General features: G+C 35.2%; 1 protein-coding gene across 2 annotated transcripts; it reads left to right on the top strand.

The window, feature by feature from the left end:
- The first annotated feature begins 1,015 nt into the window (after nt 1-1,015).
- On the top strand, nt 1,016-13,391 carry LOC127952379 (3-phosphoinositide-dependent protein kinase 1). Of its 2 annotated transcripts, XM_052550793.1 has the most exons (14): nt 1,016-1,145; nt 6,886-7,110; nt 7,282-7,324; nt 7,414-7,551; nt 7,672-7,816; nt 7,908-8,005; nt 8,290-8,365; nt 8,457-8,525; nt 8,966-9,062; nt 9,150-9,323; nt 10,087-10,283; nt 10,588-10,645; nt 10,844-10,996; nt 11,851-13,391. In XM_052550793.1, exons 1-14 carry the CDS (start codon nt 1,122-1,124, stop codon nt 11,941-11,943), a joined length of 1,590 nt encoding a protein of 529 aa, XP_052406753.1. In that variant the 5' UTR covers nt 1,016-1,121; the 3' UTR covers nt 11,944-13,391. The 2 variants fall into 2 exon arrangements, with proteins under 2 accessions (XP_052406753.1, XP_052406745.1); XM_052550785.1 differs by lacking the exon at nt 1,016-1,145 and having other exon boundaries at nt 5,402-7,110.
- The last annotated feature ends 1,422 nt before the right edge of the window (nt 13,392-14,813 follow it).

Here is a 14,813-nt window from a genome sequence, read left to right as displayed (position 1 = left end):
CAAAAAGGGAAGGCCCTTTTCTGCATCTGTGCCCCAGTGCAAAAGGCAAGGTCCATAATGATTGGATGAGTCCGAACACTTTTGGGATGAACTGGAATGGAGATCGTGAGCTAGGCCTTCTCATCCAACATCAGTGCCTAACCTCACAAAGTCTCTGCTGGATGAGAGTGCAAAAATTCACACAGAAACACTCCAAAATCTTGTGGAAACTGTTATAGCTGCAGGACAAACTCTATTTAAAGGTCTTTGCATAAAGAATCCGATGTCATTAAAGTCACTACTGGGGTAATGATCAGGTGTCCCAAGACTTTTGTCCATATAGTGTACATTTAATAATACACTTATATTTAATATACTAAACACTTTCAAATAAAAAAGTAACTGCAAGTGGACATTACCAGGGTAAACTTCTACATACATGTAGGAGAACATACAATAGATAGATAGATATATAGATAGATAGACAGACAGATAGACAGATAGATAGACAGTAAATAAACAAAATAAATTCACTGTAAATAAACTTTAAGAAAGTAAAGTTCTACACAGGTAAATGGGAGAGTGTATAACAAATAGATACATACGGAAGTAACTAGAAATACCTTTGAACAGGTAATCTAAACTACTAAAGAGTTATATAAGAGAGTGTAGACGATAGATAGATAGATAGATAGATAGATAGATAGATAGATAGATAGATAGATAGATAGATAGATAGATAGATAGATAGTGAAACTAACTATAAATAACCTTATAAATAACCTTTATTTCTATATAAATAAATGGTAGAGTGTAAATAAATAGACAGACAAACATAAATAAATAACAGAATAAACTTCTATAGAGGTATATAAGAGAGGAAGACAATTTAGAGAGAAACGTCAACTTTGAGGTGTCTCCCTGATTCTCTGTGCTGTGCTGCCCTCTGCTGACGAGAGAGAGAGAGAGAGAGAGAGAGAGAGAGAGAGAGAGAGAGAGAGAGAGAGAGAGAGAGAGAGAGAGAGAGAGAGAGAGAGAGAGTTGTTGTGGTGTGACGTCGGAGCTGGAAGGAGAGAGGCAGCAAGCGGCCACATCCACTACTAACAGCTCTGTAATGACAACATTACTGCCTCAAGCCGTCCATGGCCAAGACCAAGAGCCAAGCTGTGAGTATAGGATGAAAAATACAACATTATATTTCGAGGAACCGCATCTTTATTTGCACTCTTTAAATTAGCCAGTTGCTATCTTCTTCTAGCTAAGCAGCTTAGTGTTTTGGGAGGGGTTTTACTTTAGTAAGTTTTATTCTGTAAATATAACTTAACTAATTTAAGTGATTGTTTCGTTTTAGAAGACGAAGGGCACGGGCTTTTTTTTGTTACAGCATTCCCAATTATTTATGTTATGTTATATATAAATAAAATGTTTTTTTTTTCTTAATAAAAAAAAAATCCGTGATTTAACATAGTTGATCGTTACTGAATGTGGTAATGTCATTAATTTATATAGAGTGTCATTTAATTTTAATTTCTGTGGTTGTTTTGATATGTACTTTGTCAGCTGACAGGCTAAAAACAAACAGCGCTCGTGAACATGCCAGAGGAAGTGACGCAGCAGCGCAGAGTCGGTTAATGATGGATTTGTTTAATTTGTTTAAGGTGTCCTTAGAACAGTCACCTCATGAAACGGCTCTCACTAGAGACCTGTTCACCTGACAAACAACACCATCAAATTTTACCATCCCTACACAAGATAATGCAACTAAAAAGGCAACTCTGACAGTCTCCAATGCTTTACAGCAGAAGAGAAATGTAAACAAATAATGTTTATCATTAGATCGACACAATTATTAAGCCCTTATACAGATTCTAAAAATGAGGAGTCATACTAGAATAAAACAGCAAAACAGGCTACAAAACGAAAGACAATTTGATTGTTTTTTATTTTTATTTTTTTTACTCTCTTGGCTGTTACTTTGATTAAAAACACAATGTCAAATAAATTAGCATGATTTTTTTGTTTTGTTTGTTTTATCACCAAAATGTTTAGGTGTATATTTAGGTGTAAATATATATATTTTTACGGAAACCTGAAAGAGTCATGGAAATGAATAACATCTTAAATAGTATCCTGTAAATTTCAATATTTTGTTTTTTTAGAAGTAAAAAAAAAAAAAAAAAAATTAGAATGGAAGCCCATTTCTGCCACAGCACTTAAATCCATTGCTAGATCATCTTTACTTCTTTCTCAACTGAAATATGAGATACTAAGTCATGATATACAAAACAAATTGAAATTATTGCAAATCTAAATATACTATATTAAGTAATGGTGACAAAGTTCTTTTATCTCATAATTTAGACTTTTTATCTTCTCATGATTGTGGTTTCATATCTCATAATTCTATCTTTATATGTTGAATGTTGTTATAAAAATGCTAAATATATTAATTCTAAGATTTAACTATGTAAGCAATAGCAATCTACACAATAATTTTTAAACTACTTATTACGTGTCACAAATGAACTCACTGAAATTTATGGGCCAATAGAAAAGACCTTGTAAATATTTCCTCAAGATGAATATCCTGCTAATAAATACTAAAGTTAATTAGACCAATGCAGCTATAGTAGGAAAAGAGTGTTTCTAATCTGCTTAAGAGTGTTGTTTATGTGACCACGTATTTGATAATGAGCCACGGCACATGCAGGAAATTCGAGCTGCATCTCTTACCTACAAATGCACTGAATGAAACAGTCATTGTGGCTGTGTGTGTGTGCTAAACAAGTGTTTACAGTCTTAAAGATATTATCAGACATTTGCAGCTTGTAACAGTATGTGTCAACACATTAGGAATCTACAGAGACATTGTCATTTAGTGCCTCACAAATGTTTAACTGCAATATGCAGACAAGCTAGACATTGTCTGCGTGTATTATAAGCTGTCATGTGTCTTTTGCTGTGTTTGGTTATGATTAAGAGTTGTTTTTTTAAAACATAAAAGCACTTTGTTTAGACCTTTATGTACGTGAAGGCACTTTATGACCAGGCCTTACGACTCGTTTGCGTTCATGCTTAGTTTGGCAGCCTGTCAACCTTTACTATAATGTTCTCTCATGCATACAGTGCCGCTATTTGCTTTTTAAGTCACCCTGTGCTGCCTGTTAAAATGTCATCTCAGGGTATTGTATTTGTTGATCAAAACCTGACTTCCTAATCTAGTTTTAAATGCGACGTCCAAGAAAGATGTCCATTGTGCGATCAGATTACAACATGGTACTCTATTTTGAATGCATTGATCCTGAGGGAAGCGGAGGACTTATTCTGCAGCTTGTAATCAATCTTGTTTTAGCCATTGTGTTTATATATTGAATCTTATTTATGTAATTAATGTGTAATAAAGCAGATCTATACAGTGCAACCATTTCAGTTGCATTCGCGACTGAAAACTACTGTGTGCCACTATGAAAAATAATTAGAAGCACCAGTGCGACTGACCCGATCAGCATATTTGCGTTTGCACTCAGGGGAGCTTCAAAGGTTTCTACTCGCAACTTGTTCTTGCAGGGTTGAGTAATGCATCACAGACATATCTGTTGATTCCTTGAACACATTGTTTATCAGAATCCACTCACCACTAGTGTTTTGTTGAGTGCTGCTGAGTTCCTCAAGCTCACGAATCCTCGAAGAGGAGACACGTTGTAAATTAGCGATTTATTATGCAGTGTAGAGAGCTTCGTTGATTATAATGGAACTTTATGAGGTCGCGATGAACTAGTGTAAGGTGACTTGCACCGACTAATCAACAAGTCGACTTCAATGCTCTGCCATAGTTGCTGGTCCTATAGAGGGCGCAACAGGATGAGAAATCTTTGAAGGACTTCCACATTTACGCTCCGTTTCCACAGTTAAAATGACAAAGAAATGCATACTCTGAAATCGCTCCATATATTACTGGATGCACAAAATTGAACGGGAGAATGCGCGTTTTAAACAGCTTATTGAACAGGTAAGTTAATCGCCGTTCTAGTCTAATGCGCTGCTGCACTGTAACGCACACATGTAGGCTACCGACAGTAGCTTGAACATCTCTGCAGATCGTGTGCACAGAATCATTCAGCACGGAAATGTATTGTCAACACTGTTCTGTGATTTCACAATAAAATAGAAACTGAAAAGTTCAAGCATATATTTCTTAATAACTAAATTCCACAGCTTAACTACGAGTAGAGATACGCTGCCAGATAGAATTAATTCACACATGCAATCGCTCTCACTAATGCATTCATATATTTAGTCTTTACTGTGCTACTTTTTATATCTGATTTAGAACAAGCAGAAATCTGTGAGAAATATAATGACTCAAAGGCAAAGTAACTGATAAATATGAGCTGTTATAGGAGCAATAGTCATGTGTGACAGCTCCGGACTGATTTGTTCATTAAAAACGTAATCACTAGTCGACTTCGACTCAGTTGATTTAATAAATCAGAAGTCGTTCAACCCCTAAAGGTGAGTGACAGCTTTTAATGATTATTAAGGGAGTTTACAAATGATATATTGATTTAATACAACAGTTCAATAAACAAGAAGTTAATATTAAGTGACTCCCATCCTTCATGAAAATTATTTTATAAAATATAAAATAAAATATATAAAATATAAAATTATTTGTCTAACCACAGTTTTACCACAAATACAACTAACAAACACCTTTTAATTTTGTTATTGATCAGAAGGGGTTGCTGAATTTTTTTGACTGTGCTCCTAAAAAGAAAAGTAAATGCAGAGCCCTGTAAAAATAAGTGATGTAACCTGTTTATAGTTGAGGTGTCTGTTCAGATAAGTGATCCAAACAAAAACGACCAGTCAAGTTTCATATTGAGTTTATATTCTGACAAATATAACGTCGACCCAATACTTTTAAATAAAAACCTTTGGTAAAACATAAAAATGAGAAATTATGAGAAAGTAACTCATTATGAGATAACATGTCCAATCAGATTATGAAATAAAGTGGAATTATGACACAAACAGTTCAATAATCATTAATGACAGTCAAAATTATGACCTACAAAGTAATTATGACCTTAAAAGCTATACTTTTTATCTCATAATTGTGACTTTTTAAAAATAATAATTATAATTAATTATTTTGAGATCATGTGGAGGAAGTGGCTTTCATATATTTGAGATATTAACTGACAATAAACATTTTGATCATTTAAATACATAAATGTATAATTATAAGAATTAAGATTATTTGGACTGACTTGTGAACCAAAAATGGCTGAAAATCATCACAGGATGCTCTTTTTGTCACTGCATAATGCACTTTTCGTACTATGGATGATTTCTAGAATATTTTTTGAAAAACTATTATTCAGAAATGTTTAAATAAATATAAATAGTAATAAAAAAGAAGGTGTTTGAAAACTGGTGCTGCACTTCTGTCTTTTTCACTGAGTGCTGTTTGCGACCAGTTTAAATTCCTTCTGCTTTTTAATATTTCATTAAGCTTTGTGTATATGACACGATTTCTACTTTTTCAAAAAAAAAAAAAAAAAGCTCATGTAGCATCCATGTTGTCAGTTACAGGTGGGGGGACAGTCCTTTTTAGTTTCTGTGGTTGAGTGTGTTTGGCAAAGTGCTATTGGAGAAGTGCCTTATGTAGCAGGTGTCTGGAAAGTACCAGGGCTTTACACTAATAACAGAACCTTTTACAATATGTTTTTTTTCTCTCTCCTCATTTCTCATAGTAAACAAATGAGGAGGTGATCAACCTGCTGTGGGGAAACAGGTCTTTCTTTTATTTGCATGGCTTTGTGTGTTAAAGCTAAAAACTGCCTCATGTTGATACAGACATAACCTTTTATGTATATAAGAGATTTATTTGTCTTTAAGACTTAAGCCTCGCAGGCCACTAAACAACAAACTCTTAATTGGATGGCTGAATTATAGTTAGTCTAGTCTCTCAGATTCCTCTTTGTGAAGTCATAATTATTAACACACTGATAGTCTATCTAAATGTCATATTGCCCCATATAAACATAAAATGGCATTTGCAAGTAAATGAATAAAGAGAGACATTTGCCTACAAGAAAGAATCCTACTGTACTAGCTTGCTCAGTAATAGTTCCTCTGCGGTGAATGGGTGCCGTCAGAATGGGAGTCCGAACAGATGTTAAAAATATCACAATAATTCATAAATAATCCACATGAAGTGAAATGCTGTGTTTTTAAGGAACAAATATGTTCAATGCTTTTTTCATGAATCGGGAGAGAAAAATGCACAGATCGTGCACTGTATACAAGCGAAGCCTTTTCAAAAGCAGTTCCAAACAAAATGTGATGGATGGATTTATTTTGATGTGAGCGGACAACATGGGACAGCCTTTTTTACTAGAGGAAGCATTATTATGGATATATTCTGGCTCGTATTTTAGCCAGAAGCAGTGGTTTAAAGTTAAAATGCTTTAATGATGGTTTTAATTTAAATTGGAGACTGGAGTGAAACTATTTATGTGTAAAATTATAAATAAGTAAAAAAAAAAAAAAAACTACGATCACCTCATGAGTTTTGTTGTGGTTAGCATTTAAAGTGTGGTTACACTTAACAGTGCCACTTAACTGAAACGGCGGTGCAAAAATGATGTTTTCGTAACTTCAACAGGGTAAATATTTTGCGTTCTCTGCAATGTAAACAAAGGCAGGTCTGAGTGAATGAATTTGAGTACTCGTAATCCTGGGTGAAAACAAACACAGCCCTCCCCTCTGCGGAAGCTCTACTGTACTTTATCAGCTGCTGGTTACTGCCTCCAAGGTGGTTTTGTTCCTCATTGCACTTGTACCCGCATGTCTGAGTCTGTGTCATGTTTGCTCTCTCTGTGTGTTTTGCTCGTTCAGTACGATGCTGCTTCCATCCAGCCTAGCGTGGTGTTGTGCTCCTGTGCTTCTTCATCAATGGTAAGGACTCAGCTGAACTCCAGCCTTCCTCACTGTCTCAGTATGGAGGTCCGCGGGGGTGAGGCAAGCGTGCAGCCAAAGACGTCTATTATCAAGCCTCCACAGTCACGCAAGAAGGAGGACTTCAGCTTTGGCAAGATTTTAGGGGAGGGTTCCTTCTCAACAGTGGGTGCAATTTTTGTTTTTTTTAGTAGCCTAGTCGTCAGAGGATTTAGCAGTAAAATGTTTAATAACTATTACACAATTAACAGTATTTAATTCAATTAGTTAATTCAATTTGCAAGTGAGTTTCGGTAGATCGATTTGTTGCAATAGCTCAATGCGTTTGAATTGCAGGTTGTACTGGCAAAGGAACTGGCCTCAGGAAAGGAATATGCAAGTAATGGGCATTAATATATAGTATTGCATTGTATTAAATATTCTAAATAAAAAATAAAAAATAAAAACTAATGTCAATATGTTTTCCAGTGAAGATTCTAGAGAAGAATCACATCAGGAAAGAGAATAAAGCACACTATGTGATCAGAGAGAAGGATATATTGTCAAGCATCGATCATCCCTTTTTCGTAAAGCTCTACTTCACGTTTCAAGATTCACATAAACTGTGTATCCTTTTCAGAGCTGAACTGTGGTGTCGAGCTGTGAAACTGTGAAATGAAATCAAGTCTGTGTTTGTTAAACTCCTTATTACTTTGTCAAAAACGTTCTTAACGTCTAATCCATCAGATTTTGCCCTCAGTTATGCAAAGAATGGAGAACTGCTTAGATACATTCGCAAAATAGGCTCATTTGATGAGACTTGCACAAGATTCTACACTGCTGAGATAGTTTGTGCACTGGAGTATTTGCACGCAATGGGAATTATTCACAGGTAATTTACACTTTTTACTAGTTAATAGGACTTGAATTGAAATACATTTGTGATGCGTTTATATATTTATTTATTTCATTTTTTTATTTAGGGACCTTAAGCCAGAGAACATTTTATTGAGTGAAGAGATGCACATTCAAATTACGGATTTCGGGACGGCAAAACAGTTGTCGATGGACAGCGCTCAAAGTAATGAACAGTTATTTCATAGAATTGCTTTGCTCTGGTTGTTGATTGTTCCTAAAGTCGTTAACTTCCTTCAACCCCCTTTTAGGTCAGGCGTGAACCGTCTGTTATCTATAGATACACTCACAACAGCTTTCAAATAACATAAATATAGGACATCTATTATTTCACTTCGTGCACATATATGAGGTGTCAGCGAGGTTACGGTCACTATAGATATTTAATTCTGCTTGTGCCTTCCTGAATCTGCTGTCTGTGTTGGTTAACGTCAAGATTTGTCTTTCCAGCAAGAGCCAATTCTTTTGTTGGCACTGCACAGTACGTTTCTCCAGAGCTGCTGACGGAAAAATCAGCCTCCAAAAGGTTTTAGCATTTAATGTGCAATATTGCCAGATTAAAATGTTTATAAGTTGCTTTGAAATCGTTTTTATTTTCGGTGATGTTTCTCTTTTAGTTCTGACCTCTGGGCACTGGGTTGCATAATCTACCAGCTGGTGGCCGGATTACCTCCGTTTAGAGCTGGGTAAGTTTCTGATCAGTTTAGTTCGCTTAGTTAGTTTAGCTTTAGTTCAATTAAACATTCAAAACAATGTGGTGATGGTGCTTTGCGCTTCAGGCGAAGTACTGGTGGTTGATCACTGTTGTAATCGCAGTTTTAAAAAACATGGTGTGAAATAACAGGAAGTGTTGGCTTTGGTGTTTATGACTTGTTTGTGTAGATAGTACAGAGGGCTTCTGAGGAAACCCCAACCACTGGGTCACATGACCCGCTTGCCGTTTTGGTTACATTACAACCAATGCATTGGCTTGGATGGCAGTTGAAAACAAAATGCTCAACCATGTGACTGTTTCTTAACCCTTTCTTTCTCTCAGCTGATTCAGAGCTCTCTGCTAGTGAGACTACAAACCATTCAGTTGATATTGATTTAGTTCAGTTGGTCATTTACTTTTGCCGTTTAATAGGAATGAGTACTTGATTTTCCAGAAGATAATAAAGCTGGAATATGGATTTCCTGAGAAGTTTTTCCCTAAAGCTAAAGATCTGGTGCAGCGACTGTTGGTAAGAGTGTTTGTTTCTTTTACATATCATCACTTTCAGTTGCACGACTGTGTTGAAGCACGCTCATTGTTTTCCTTCTGATTTCAGTCTTTGGACCCTAGAAAGCGGCTAGGATGTGAGGAAATGGGTGGATTCAATCCACTGAAAGGCCACATGTTCTTTGAGACGATCTCATGGGAGAACTTGCCGGTTCAGACTCCACCCAAGCTGACCCCTTACCTACCAGCCATGGCTGAAGATGATGAAGACTACTATGGCAACGTTAGTTAGATTCGTCATACCTTCAATGCACAATACTTTGAAAAATGACTTATAAACAGTGTTTTGATTTGTTTTGTTGTTGTTTTACGGTTTGTATTTTTATTTTTTATTTTGTTGCTCTTCTTTGGGGGGGGGGGGGTTGTTTTGTTTGGTTGTTTTGCTCTCTATGTTTTTTTAGTTTGATGTTTTCGTTTGTTTTGTTTGGTTGTATTGTTTTTTGTTTTGATTCGTTTTTTAAATAGCCTCATACACTACCTTTGAAGAAATCAAAACTGACCACTTATTAAACCTATAAAAACTGGGTCGTACATTACAGAAACCTTGATCGTGTTTCTTTGAAGTCTGGATGAGATCAAAATTTATCCTATTTACTTTGTTAGCACAGGTTACTATTCTTGTAGCGAACAAATAATCCGAGCAAATTAATCGACAGAAAAATACTTAGTTTTTTTCCGTAATCTAGTCAAAAACTGAAAATGTGCTTCCCCTCTAGAATGGGGTATCCTCTAATGACGTCAGCAGCTTATTCCCTCTCTTCTGACCGTCTCTCTGCTGTGAGCTAGAGATGGTGCTAAAATCGTCTATTTTCTCTCATTTAATATTTTTTTTCACACTTGAGATACAAAGTAAATTCGGCCATGACTTGAGCTTAAACTGAAATATTTAAGTGTGTAAGGTCAGTTAAAGGTAGAGACTGTGAGCTAATAAGTGCAGGCTCGCTGGGTCTTGTGTACTGATTTGCTGTTTTATTTGAATCCCACAGTATGAAGATCTCCTCAGTCAGTTCAAGAGCCTACAGGTGGTCGCATCCAGCTCATCTCAGATCGTCCCACTGAGATCCTGCAGCAATATTGAGCAGTACATCCATGACCTGGACAGCAACTCTTTTGAGCTGGACCTACAGTTCTCCAGTGAGGAGAAACAGCTTCTGCTGCAGAAGCAAACAAGTGGCAACCCTTGGTATGGCATAAGCTTCATTCAGAAATTTGTTGATTCTGGTTAAATATGAATTTGTCATCCTGTAGTGACAGTGCAGTTTAAACACATTCACTTTGTTGCTACACATAGTAATGGAGATAATAAAGGATTGCGTGTGTATGTGCTAATAATTATCTTTTTTATCTCTTGCATTTCCTTTTAGGTTTTTATAGCATGTCGTAAAATGAACTCTTGATCATTATAGTTATGTTTTCAACAACACAAATAGCACTAACTGCCAGCTTGTTATTCATTAACATCTGTTATTTTATCTGCTATCTTAAAGGCACCAGTTTGTTGAGAATAACTTGATATATAAAATGGGACCTGTTGACAAACGAAAGGTAAAAAAACATTTCTCCCCGGTTCTTATCTTATTTGGTATCTAGAGTTAAAAACAGGTGCATGTTTTTCTCTTTTTTTCTTCTTTTCTTTTGTTTTTTTATAAGTTGAGTACAAAAACAAATGGCACCCTCTTTTGGCTGCAGTTGGTAGTGACAGTAAATGTTTTTGACCCTTTCTTGTTTGTCATTTTTTCGCAGGGACTGTTTGCTCGACGCCGTCAGCTTCTACTGACAGAAGGGCCACATCTATATTATGTGGATCCTGTGAATAAAGTACTAAAGGGGGAAATTCCATGGTCTCCAGAGTTGCGTCCTGAGGCCAAGAATTTCAAGACGTTTTTTGTCCATACGGTAAAAATTATATATACTTTTGTAGGTTATAAATGGAATAGGTTACCCAAAAATGTTTAGTTACTGAAAATGTATTCACCCTCAGGCCATCCGAGATGTAGATGAGTTAATTTCTTCATCAGATTTGGGGAAATTTAGCATTACATTACTTGCTCACGAATGGATCCTCTGCAGTGAATGGGTGCCGTCAGTATTGAGAGTGCAGCCAGACACAATAATCCACAAGTAATCCACACGACTCCAGTCCATTAGTTAACGCCTTTTGTGGAAAGATACATATTTGTAGGAAACAAATCCATCATTAAGATGTTTTAACTTCAAACTGTCGTTTCTAGCTAAAATATGAGTGATCCATCCATAATATTGTTTTTTTTTCCAGTGAAAAATTAATCTTTTCTGAAGCAGGATTTGTTTCTTACAAACACATAGCTTTTCACTTCACAAGACATTAATTGATAGGCTGGAGTCATGTGGCTTATTTGTGGATTATTATGATATTTTTATCATCTGTTTGGACTCCCAATCTGACGGCACCCATTCACTGCATAGGATCCATTTGCTTAGCAAGTGATGTACCGCTAAATTTCTCTAAATTTGTTCAGATAAAAAAAGAAAAAAAAGGATCTAGGATGGCCTGAGGGTGAAAACATTTTCATCAAATTATCATTTTTGTGTGAAGTTTTCCTCTAATAAATACATCATACTGGATGATTATTAAATATAATTTATATGACGTAGTATTATAAACATGGTGCTCCAAAGTTATATATCCAAAGAAAACATGGCAATATCATGCTAGTGATTGGGACTTTGCTAAATTCTGCTAAATATTTTCATTGTTTTATCGTGTGCAGCCAAACAGGACATATTATCTAATGGATCCCAGTGGTAATGCAGACAAATGGTGTAAGAAGATTCAAGAGGTGTGGGGAACAGTATATCACTAGTAAGAGACTACTGACATGCCGGGGCATCAGAAGACCACTGCAGTCAAGGCAAGTCTTGGGGGTCTGAGCCCTTCACCATTCAACTACCAATCAGGAAGTCAACAGCGTTTATGGGACTAATGCATCAATATTCCTTTTTTGAAGAGAAAATATGTTTTGTTTGCTATGTTTTTGTCATAGATAGCAGGTGTAATATAAAAGCAAGGTTCTGCAAAACTCAGCAAATCCACAATTTGTACACTATGTATGGGTATATAGATATGTATAGGAAGTATCCCCAAAAGCTTGGGGAACAAACACTCAATCTGTTGCCTTTTAAAATAATAAGGATAGCTATAGAGGACACTCAGATGATCCTACAGGTCAGGTAAATATTACATCGATACAGATATGATTAATATATTTATATTTATTCTCTAAATCATGTTGTTCACCTGTATAATATCATATTACATGGAATTATTATCATCAGAAAACAATCACCTTAGAGCTGTTTAGTGTGAGTAGTATTTAGTAAGAGATTTACCCAGCAATGGATTATTATAATAATTTTTTTTTTCTTGTGGTTTCACATGTGAAACTTGCACTGGGTTCCTTAAATCTGCTGTTTATATATGTTTATATATATTACATTTTATTTATGAACATGGTTTAGTTTGAATACAAGTACTTGATAAGGTACGTTACACAGTATACACTGCAAGCGGGCAGCATTCGGTGTTGCAACAAAAGCGGATGGCTGTCAACAGTTATGTTTTGTCATGCCGGGTCACTCTCTTGCAGTGTGAATATGGTGTTATACCTACGGGATTTGAGCTGTGAAGAGAATCGCAACTGTAAATAAGGGCCGTGTTTGCAGATACAGTTTTTGACCACTTTATTGTACATTAAAAAAAGATGTTGGTCCAGCACAGACAAATGGAAATGCTGTAACTAAGTGAGAATCAAACACAGAAGTGTGTTTTTCCTCTCCTGTTGTGTATTCTCCCTGCATTTTCTTTGAGGAATTGTTCAATCGTGTATTTATAATTCGACTAGGTTTGTCAACGAATGTAACTGTGATGTACAGATGATGTATTATTCAGAAAGTAACACAGTGTTACTGGATTTGCACCTTGTATAATTTTATTCTTATATAAGATTATTCGCTGGCAGTTGGCTCAGCCTGTAGTACCTAATATTATTTAAATTCTAATATTCAGAGATTTTAATTGACTCATGTTCAGGGGCCACGTGTTGTAAATATTGAAATGTAAAGCCTTCGAATGTGAATGATCGCTGTAATATTTTGCAAGAATTTTTTTTTTATGTGTCCTAATCAGGTCACTTAAATTATAGCAGATTCAATTGTTTATGCCCTTGGGTTTCTGAGCTCCTTTAATGATACTGAAGAATGTCCAGAAGAAAATAACGTTAAGTCTCATAATAAATGTGTATATGAAGAGTAACATCTTTCTGCTTCTGTTTCTGACAGAGTGTTGGTAGCATGTGCAAGACAGCAATGCTAAGACAACAGCTCCCTATAGACTTTTTTTATTTTTTTTATTTTTACATTTGGTTCTCTCATGCATGCTGGCTGTTTAGATTTCTAAACATCTTGCAGCGCTGAAATGAGGTCATACTGATTGAACTCACCATTCAGCTTTCCAGATCTTAGGTAAACATATACAGTAAATGAATGACCGCAGGCTTGCCTACACAGAAAAACAACAGCTATGAGAAACACAGCTCACTTTATACCGACAGTAGCAGGACTATCATGTGATGATAAATGCCTGCTATTCACTGTACTGTCATTTGTATGATCAGTCTTCACATGGCTCACTCACATAGTCTTCATTCGGTAATTATTGCACATGAGAACACAATCATGCACACTCTCATAGCACTGATGCATATGTGACCTACATAACTGTACTTAGCTTAGCCATTGAAATGTGCACTGTTCTGTGTACTTGATTATCAAACTAATCCATTGATATATTAAATGTTAGTAGTGTTTATCTAATTAAATCAAAGAAATACTACCTGTATAGTTATGGAAGCCCGGTACAAAAAGCTTTTGCAAATCATAATTATGACAAAAAAAGTAAAAATGATTATCAAGTCATGTTTCTTGAAAACTCATAAATATCTAGAGTCATAAATCTATGTAATGAATTAAACTTTCACGTTTATGTCCTTTTTTTTAATCTTTTATGAATTACGACTTTGTATTTTTTAATTGGCTTATAACAACTTCAAATTTTAATCGAATAATTATGACTTACTGGCTCATTATTTATTTATTGTCATATTTGACCTTTTATCTTATAGTAATTTATAATTATGACTTTTTTATCTCATGATTGACTTTTTTATCATAATATTGAATTTATCTAACACGTTTTCATAATCATGTGCTGTAATAAATGGAAAAAAATACTGGTAGTTTTCTAAAAGGACATTAATCTGATTAATCTGTTAAATTTACAGACATTTTCTTTAACCCTAAACACAATGCATTTTGACTTTCTATGTCATGATTGCTATTTATCATTGAGATATTTTATAATTTCAACTGTTTATCATTATTATTGACTCTGTATGTAATAATTTAGACTTTTTATGTTAGCTTTTTTTAATCACGTTGTTATTATTATGATTGACCAAAGCATGATTCCCCTCACTTATATCTTTATTTTTATTTATACAGCACATTTAATGCAACTACTGTTGCCCAAAGTGCCTCACACTTCACATAGTTTACTTATGTAAACCTTTGTAATATTAACAATTTGACAAGTGTTAATCTGACTGAAATACTGATTGAAATACTCTTTCAGATTTGTGTAGTTTTTTTCCATAGAGGCCTTAAGTACATCATGTGG

Source organism: Carassius gibelio, chromosome A3, assembly GCF_023724105.1.
Source record: "Carassius gibelio isolate Cgi1373 ecotype wild population from Czech Republic chromosome A3, carGib1.2-hapl.c, whole genome shotgun sequence".
NCBI classification, from domain to species: domain Eukaryota; kingdom Metazoa; phylum Chordata; class Actinopteri; order Cypriniformes; family Cyprinidae; genus Carassius; species Carassius gibelio.
The sequence above is the reverse complement of the archived record's forward strand: the minus strand, read 5'-3'. Positions and strand labels throughout refer to the sequence as shown.

Coding starts and splice junctions, on each gene's coding strand:
- LOC127952379 (XM_052550785.1), top strand. CDS start 6,835: ATGTCTGAGTCTGTGTCATGTTTGCTCTCTCTGTGTGTTTTGCTCGTT. Junction 7,325..7,413: donor CTCAGGAAAGGAATATGCAA/GTAATGGGCATT, acceptor TATGTTTTCCAG/TGAAGATTCTAGAGAAGAAT. Junction 9,063..9,149: donor ATCTGGTGCAGCGACTGTTG/GTAAGAGTGTTT, acceptor TTCTGATTTCAG/TCTTTGGACCCTAGAAAGCG.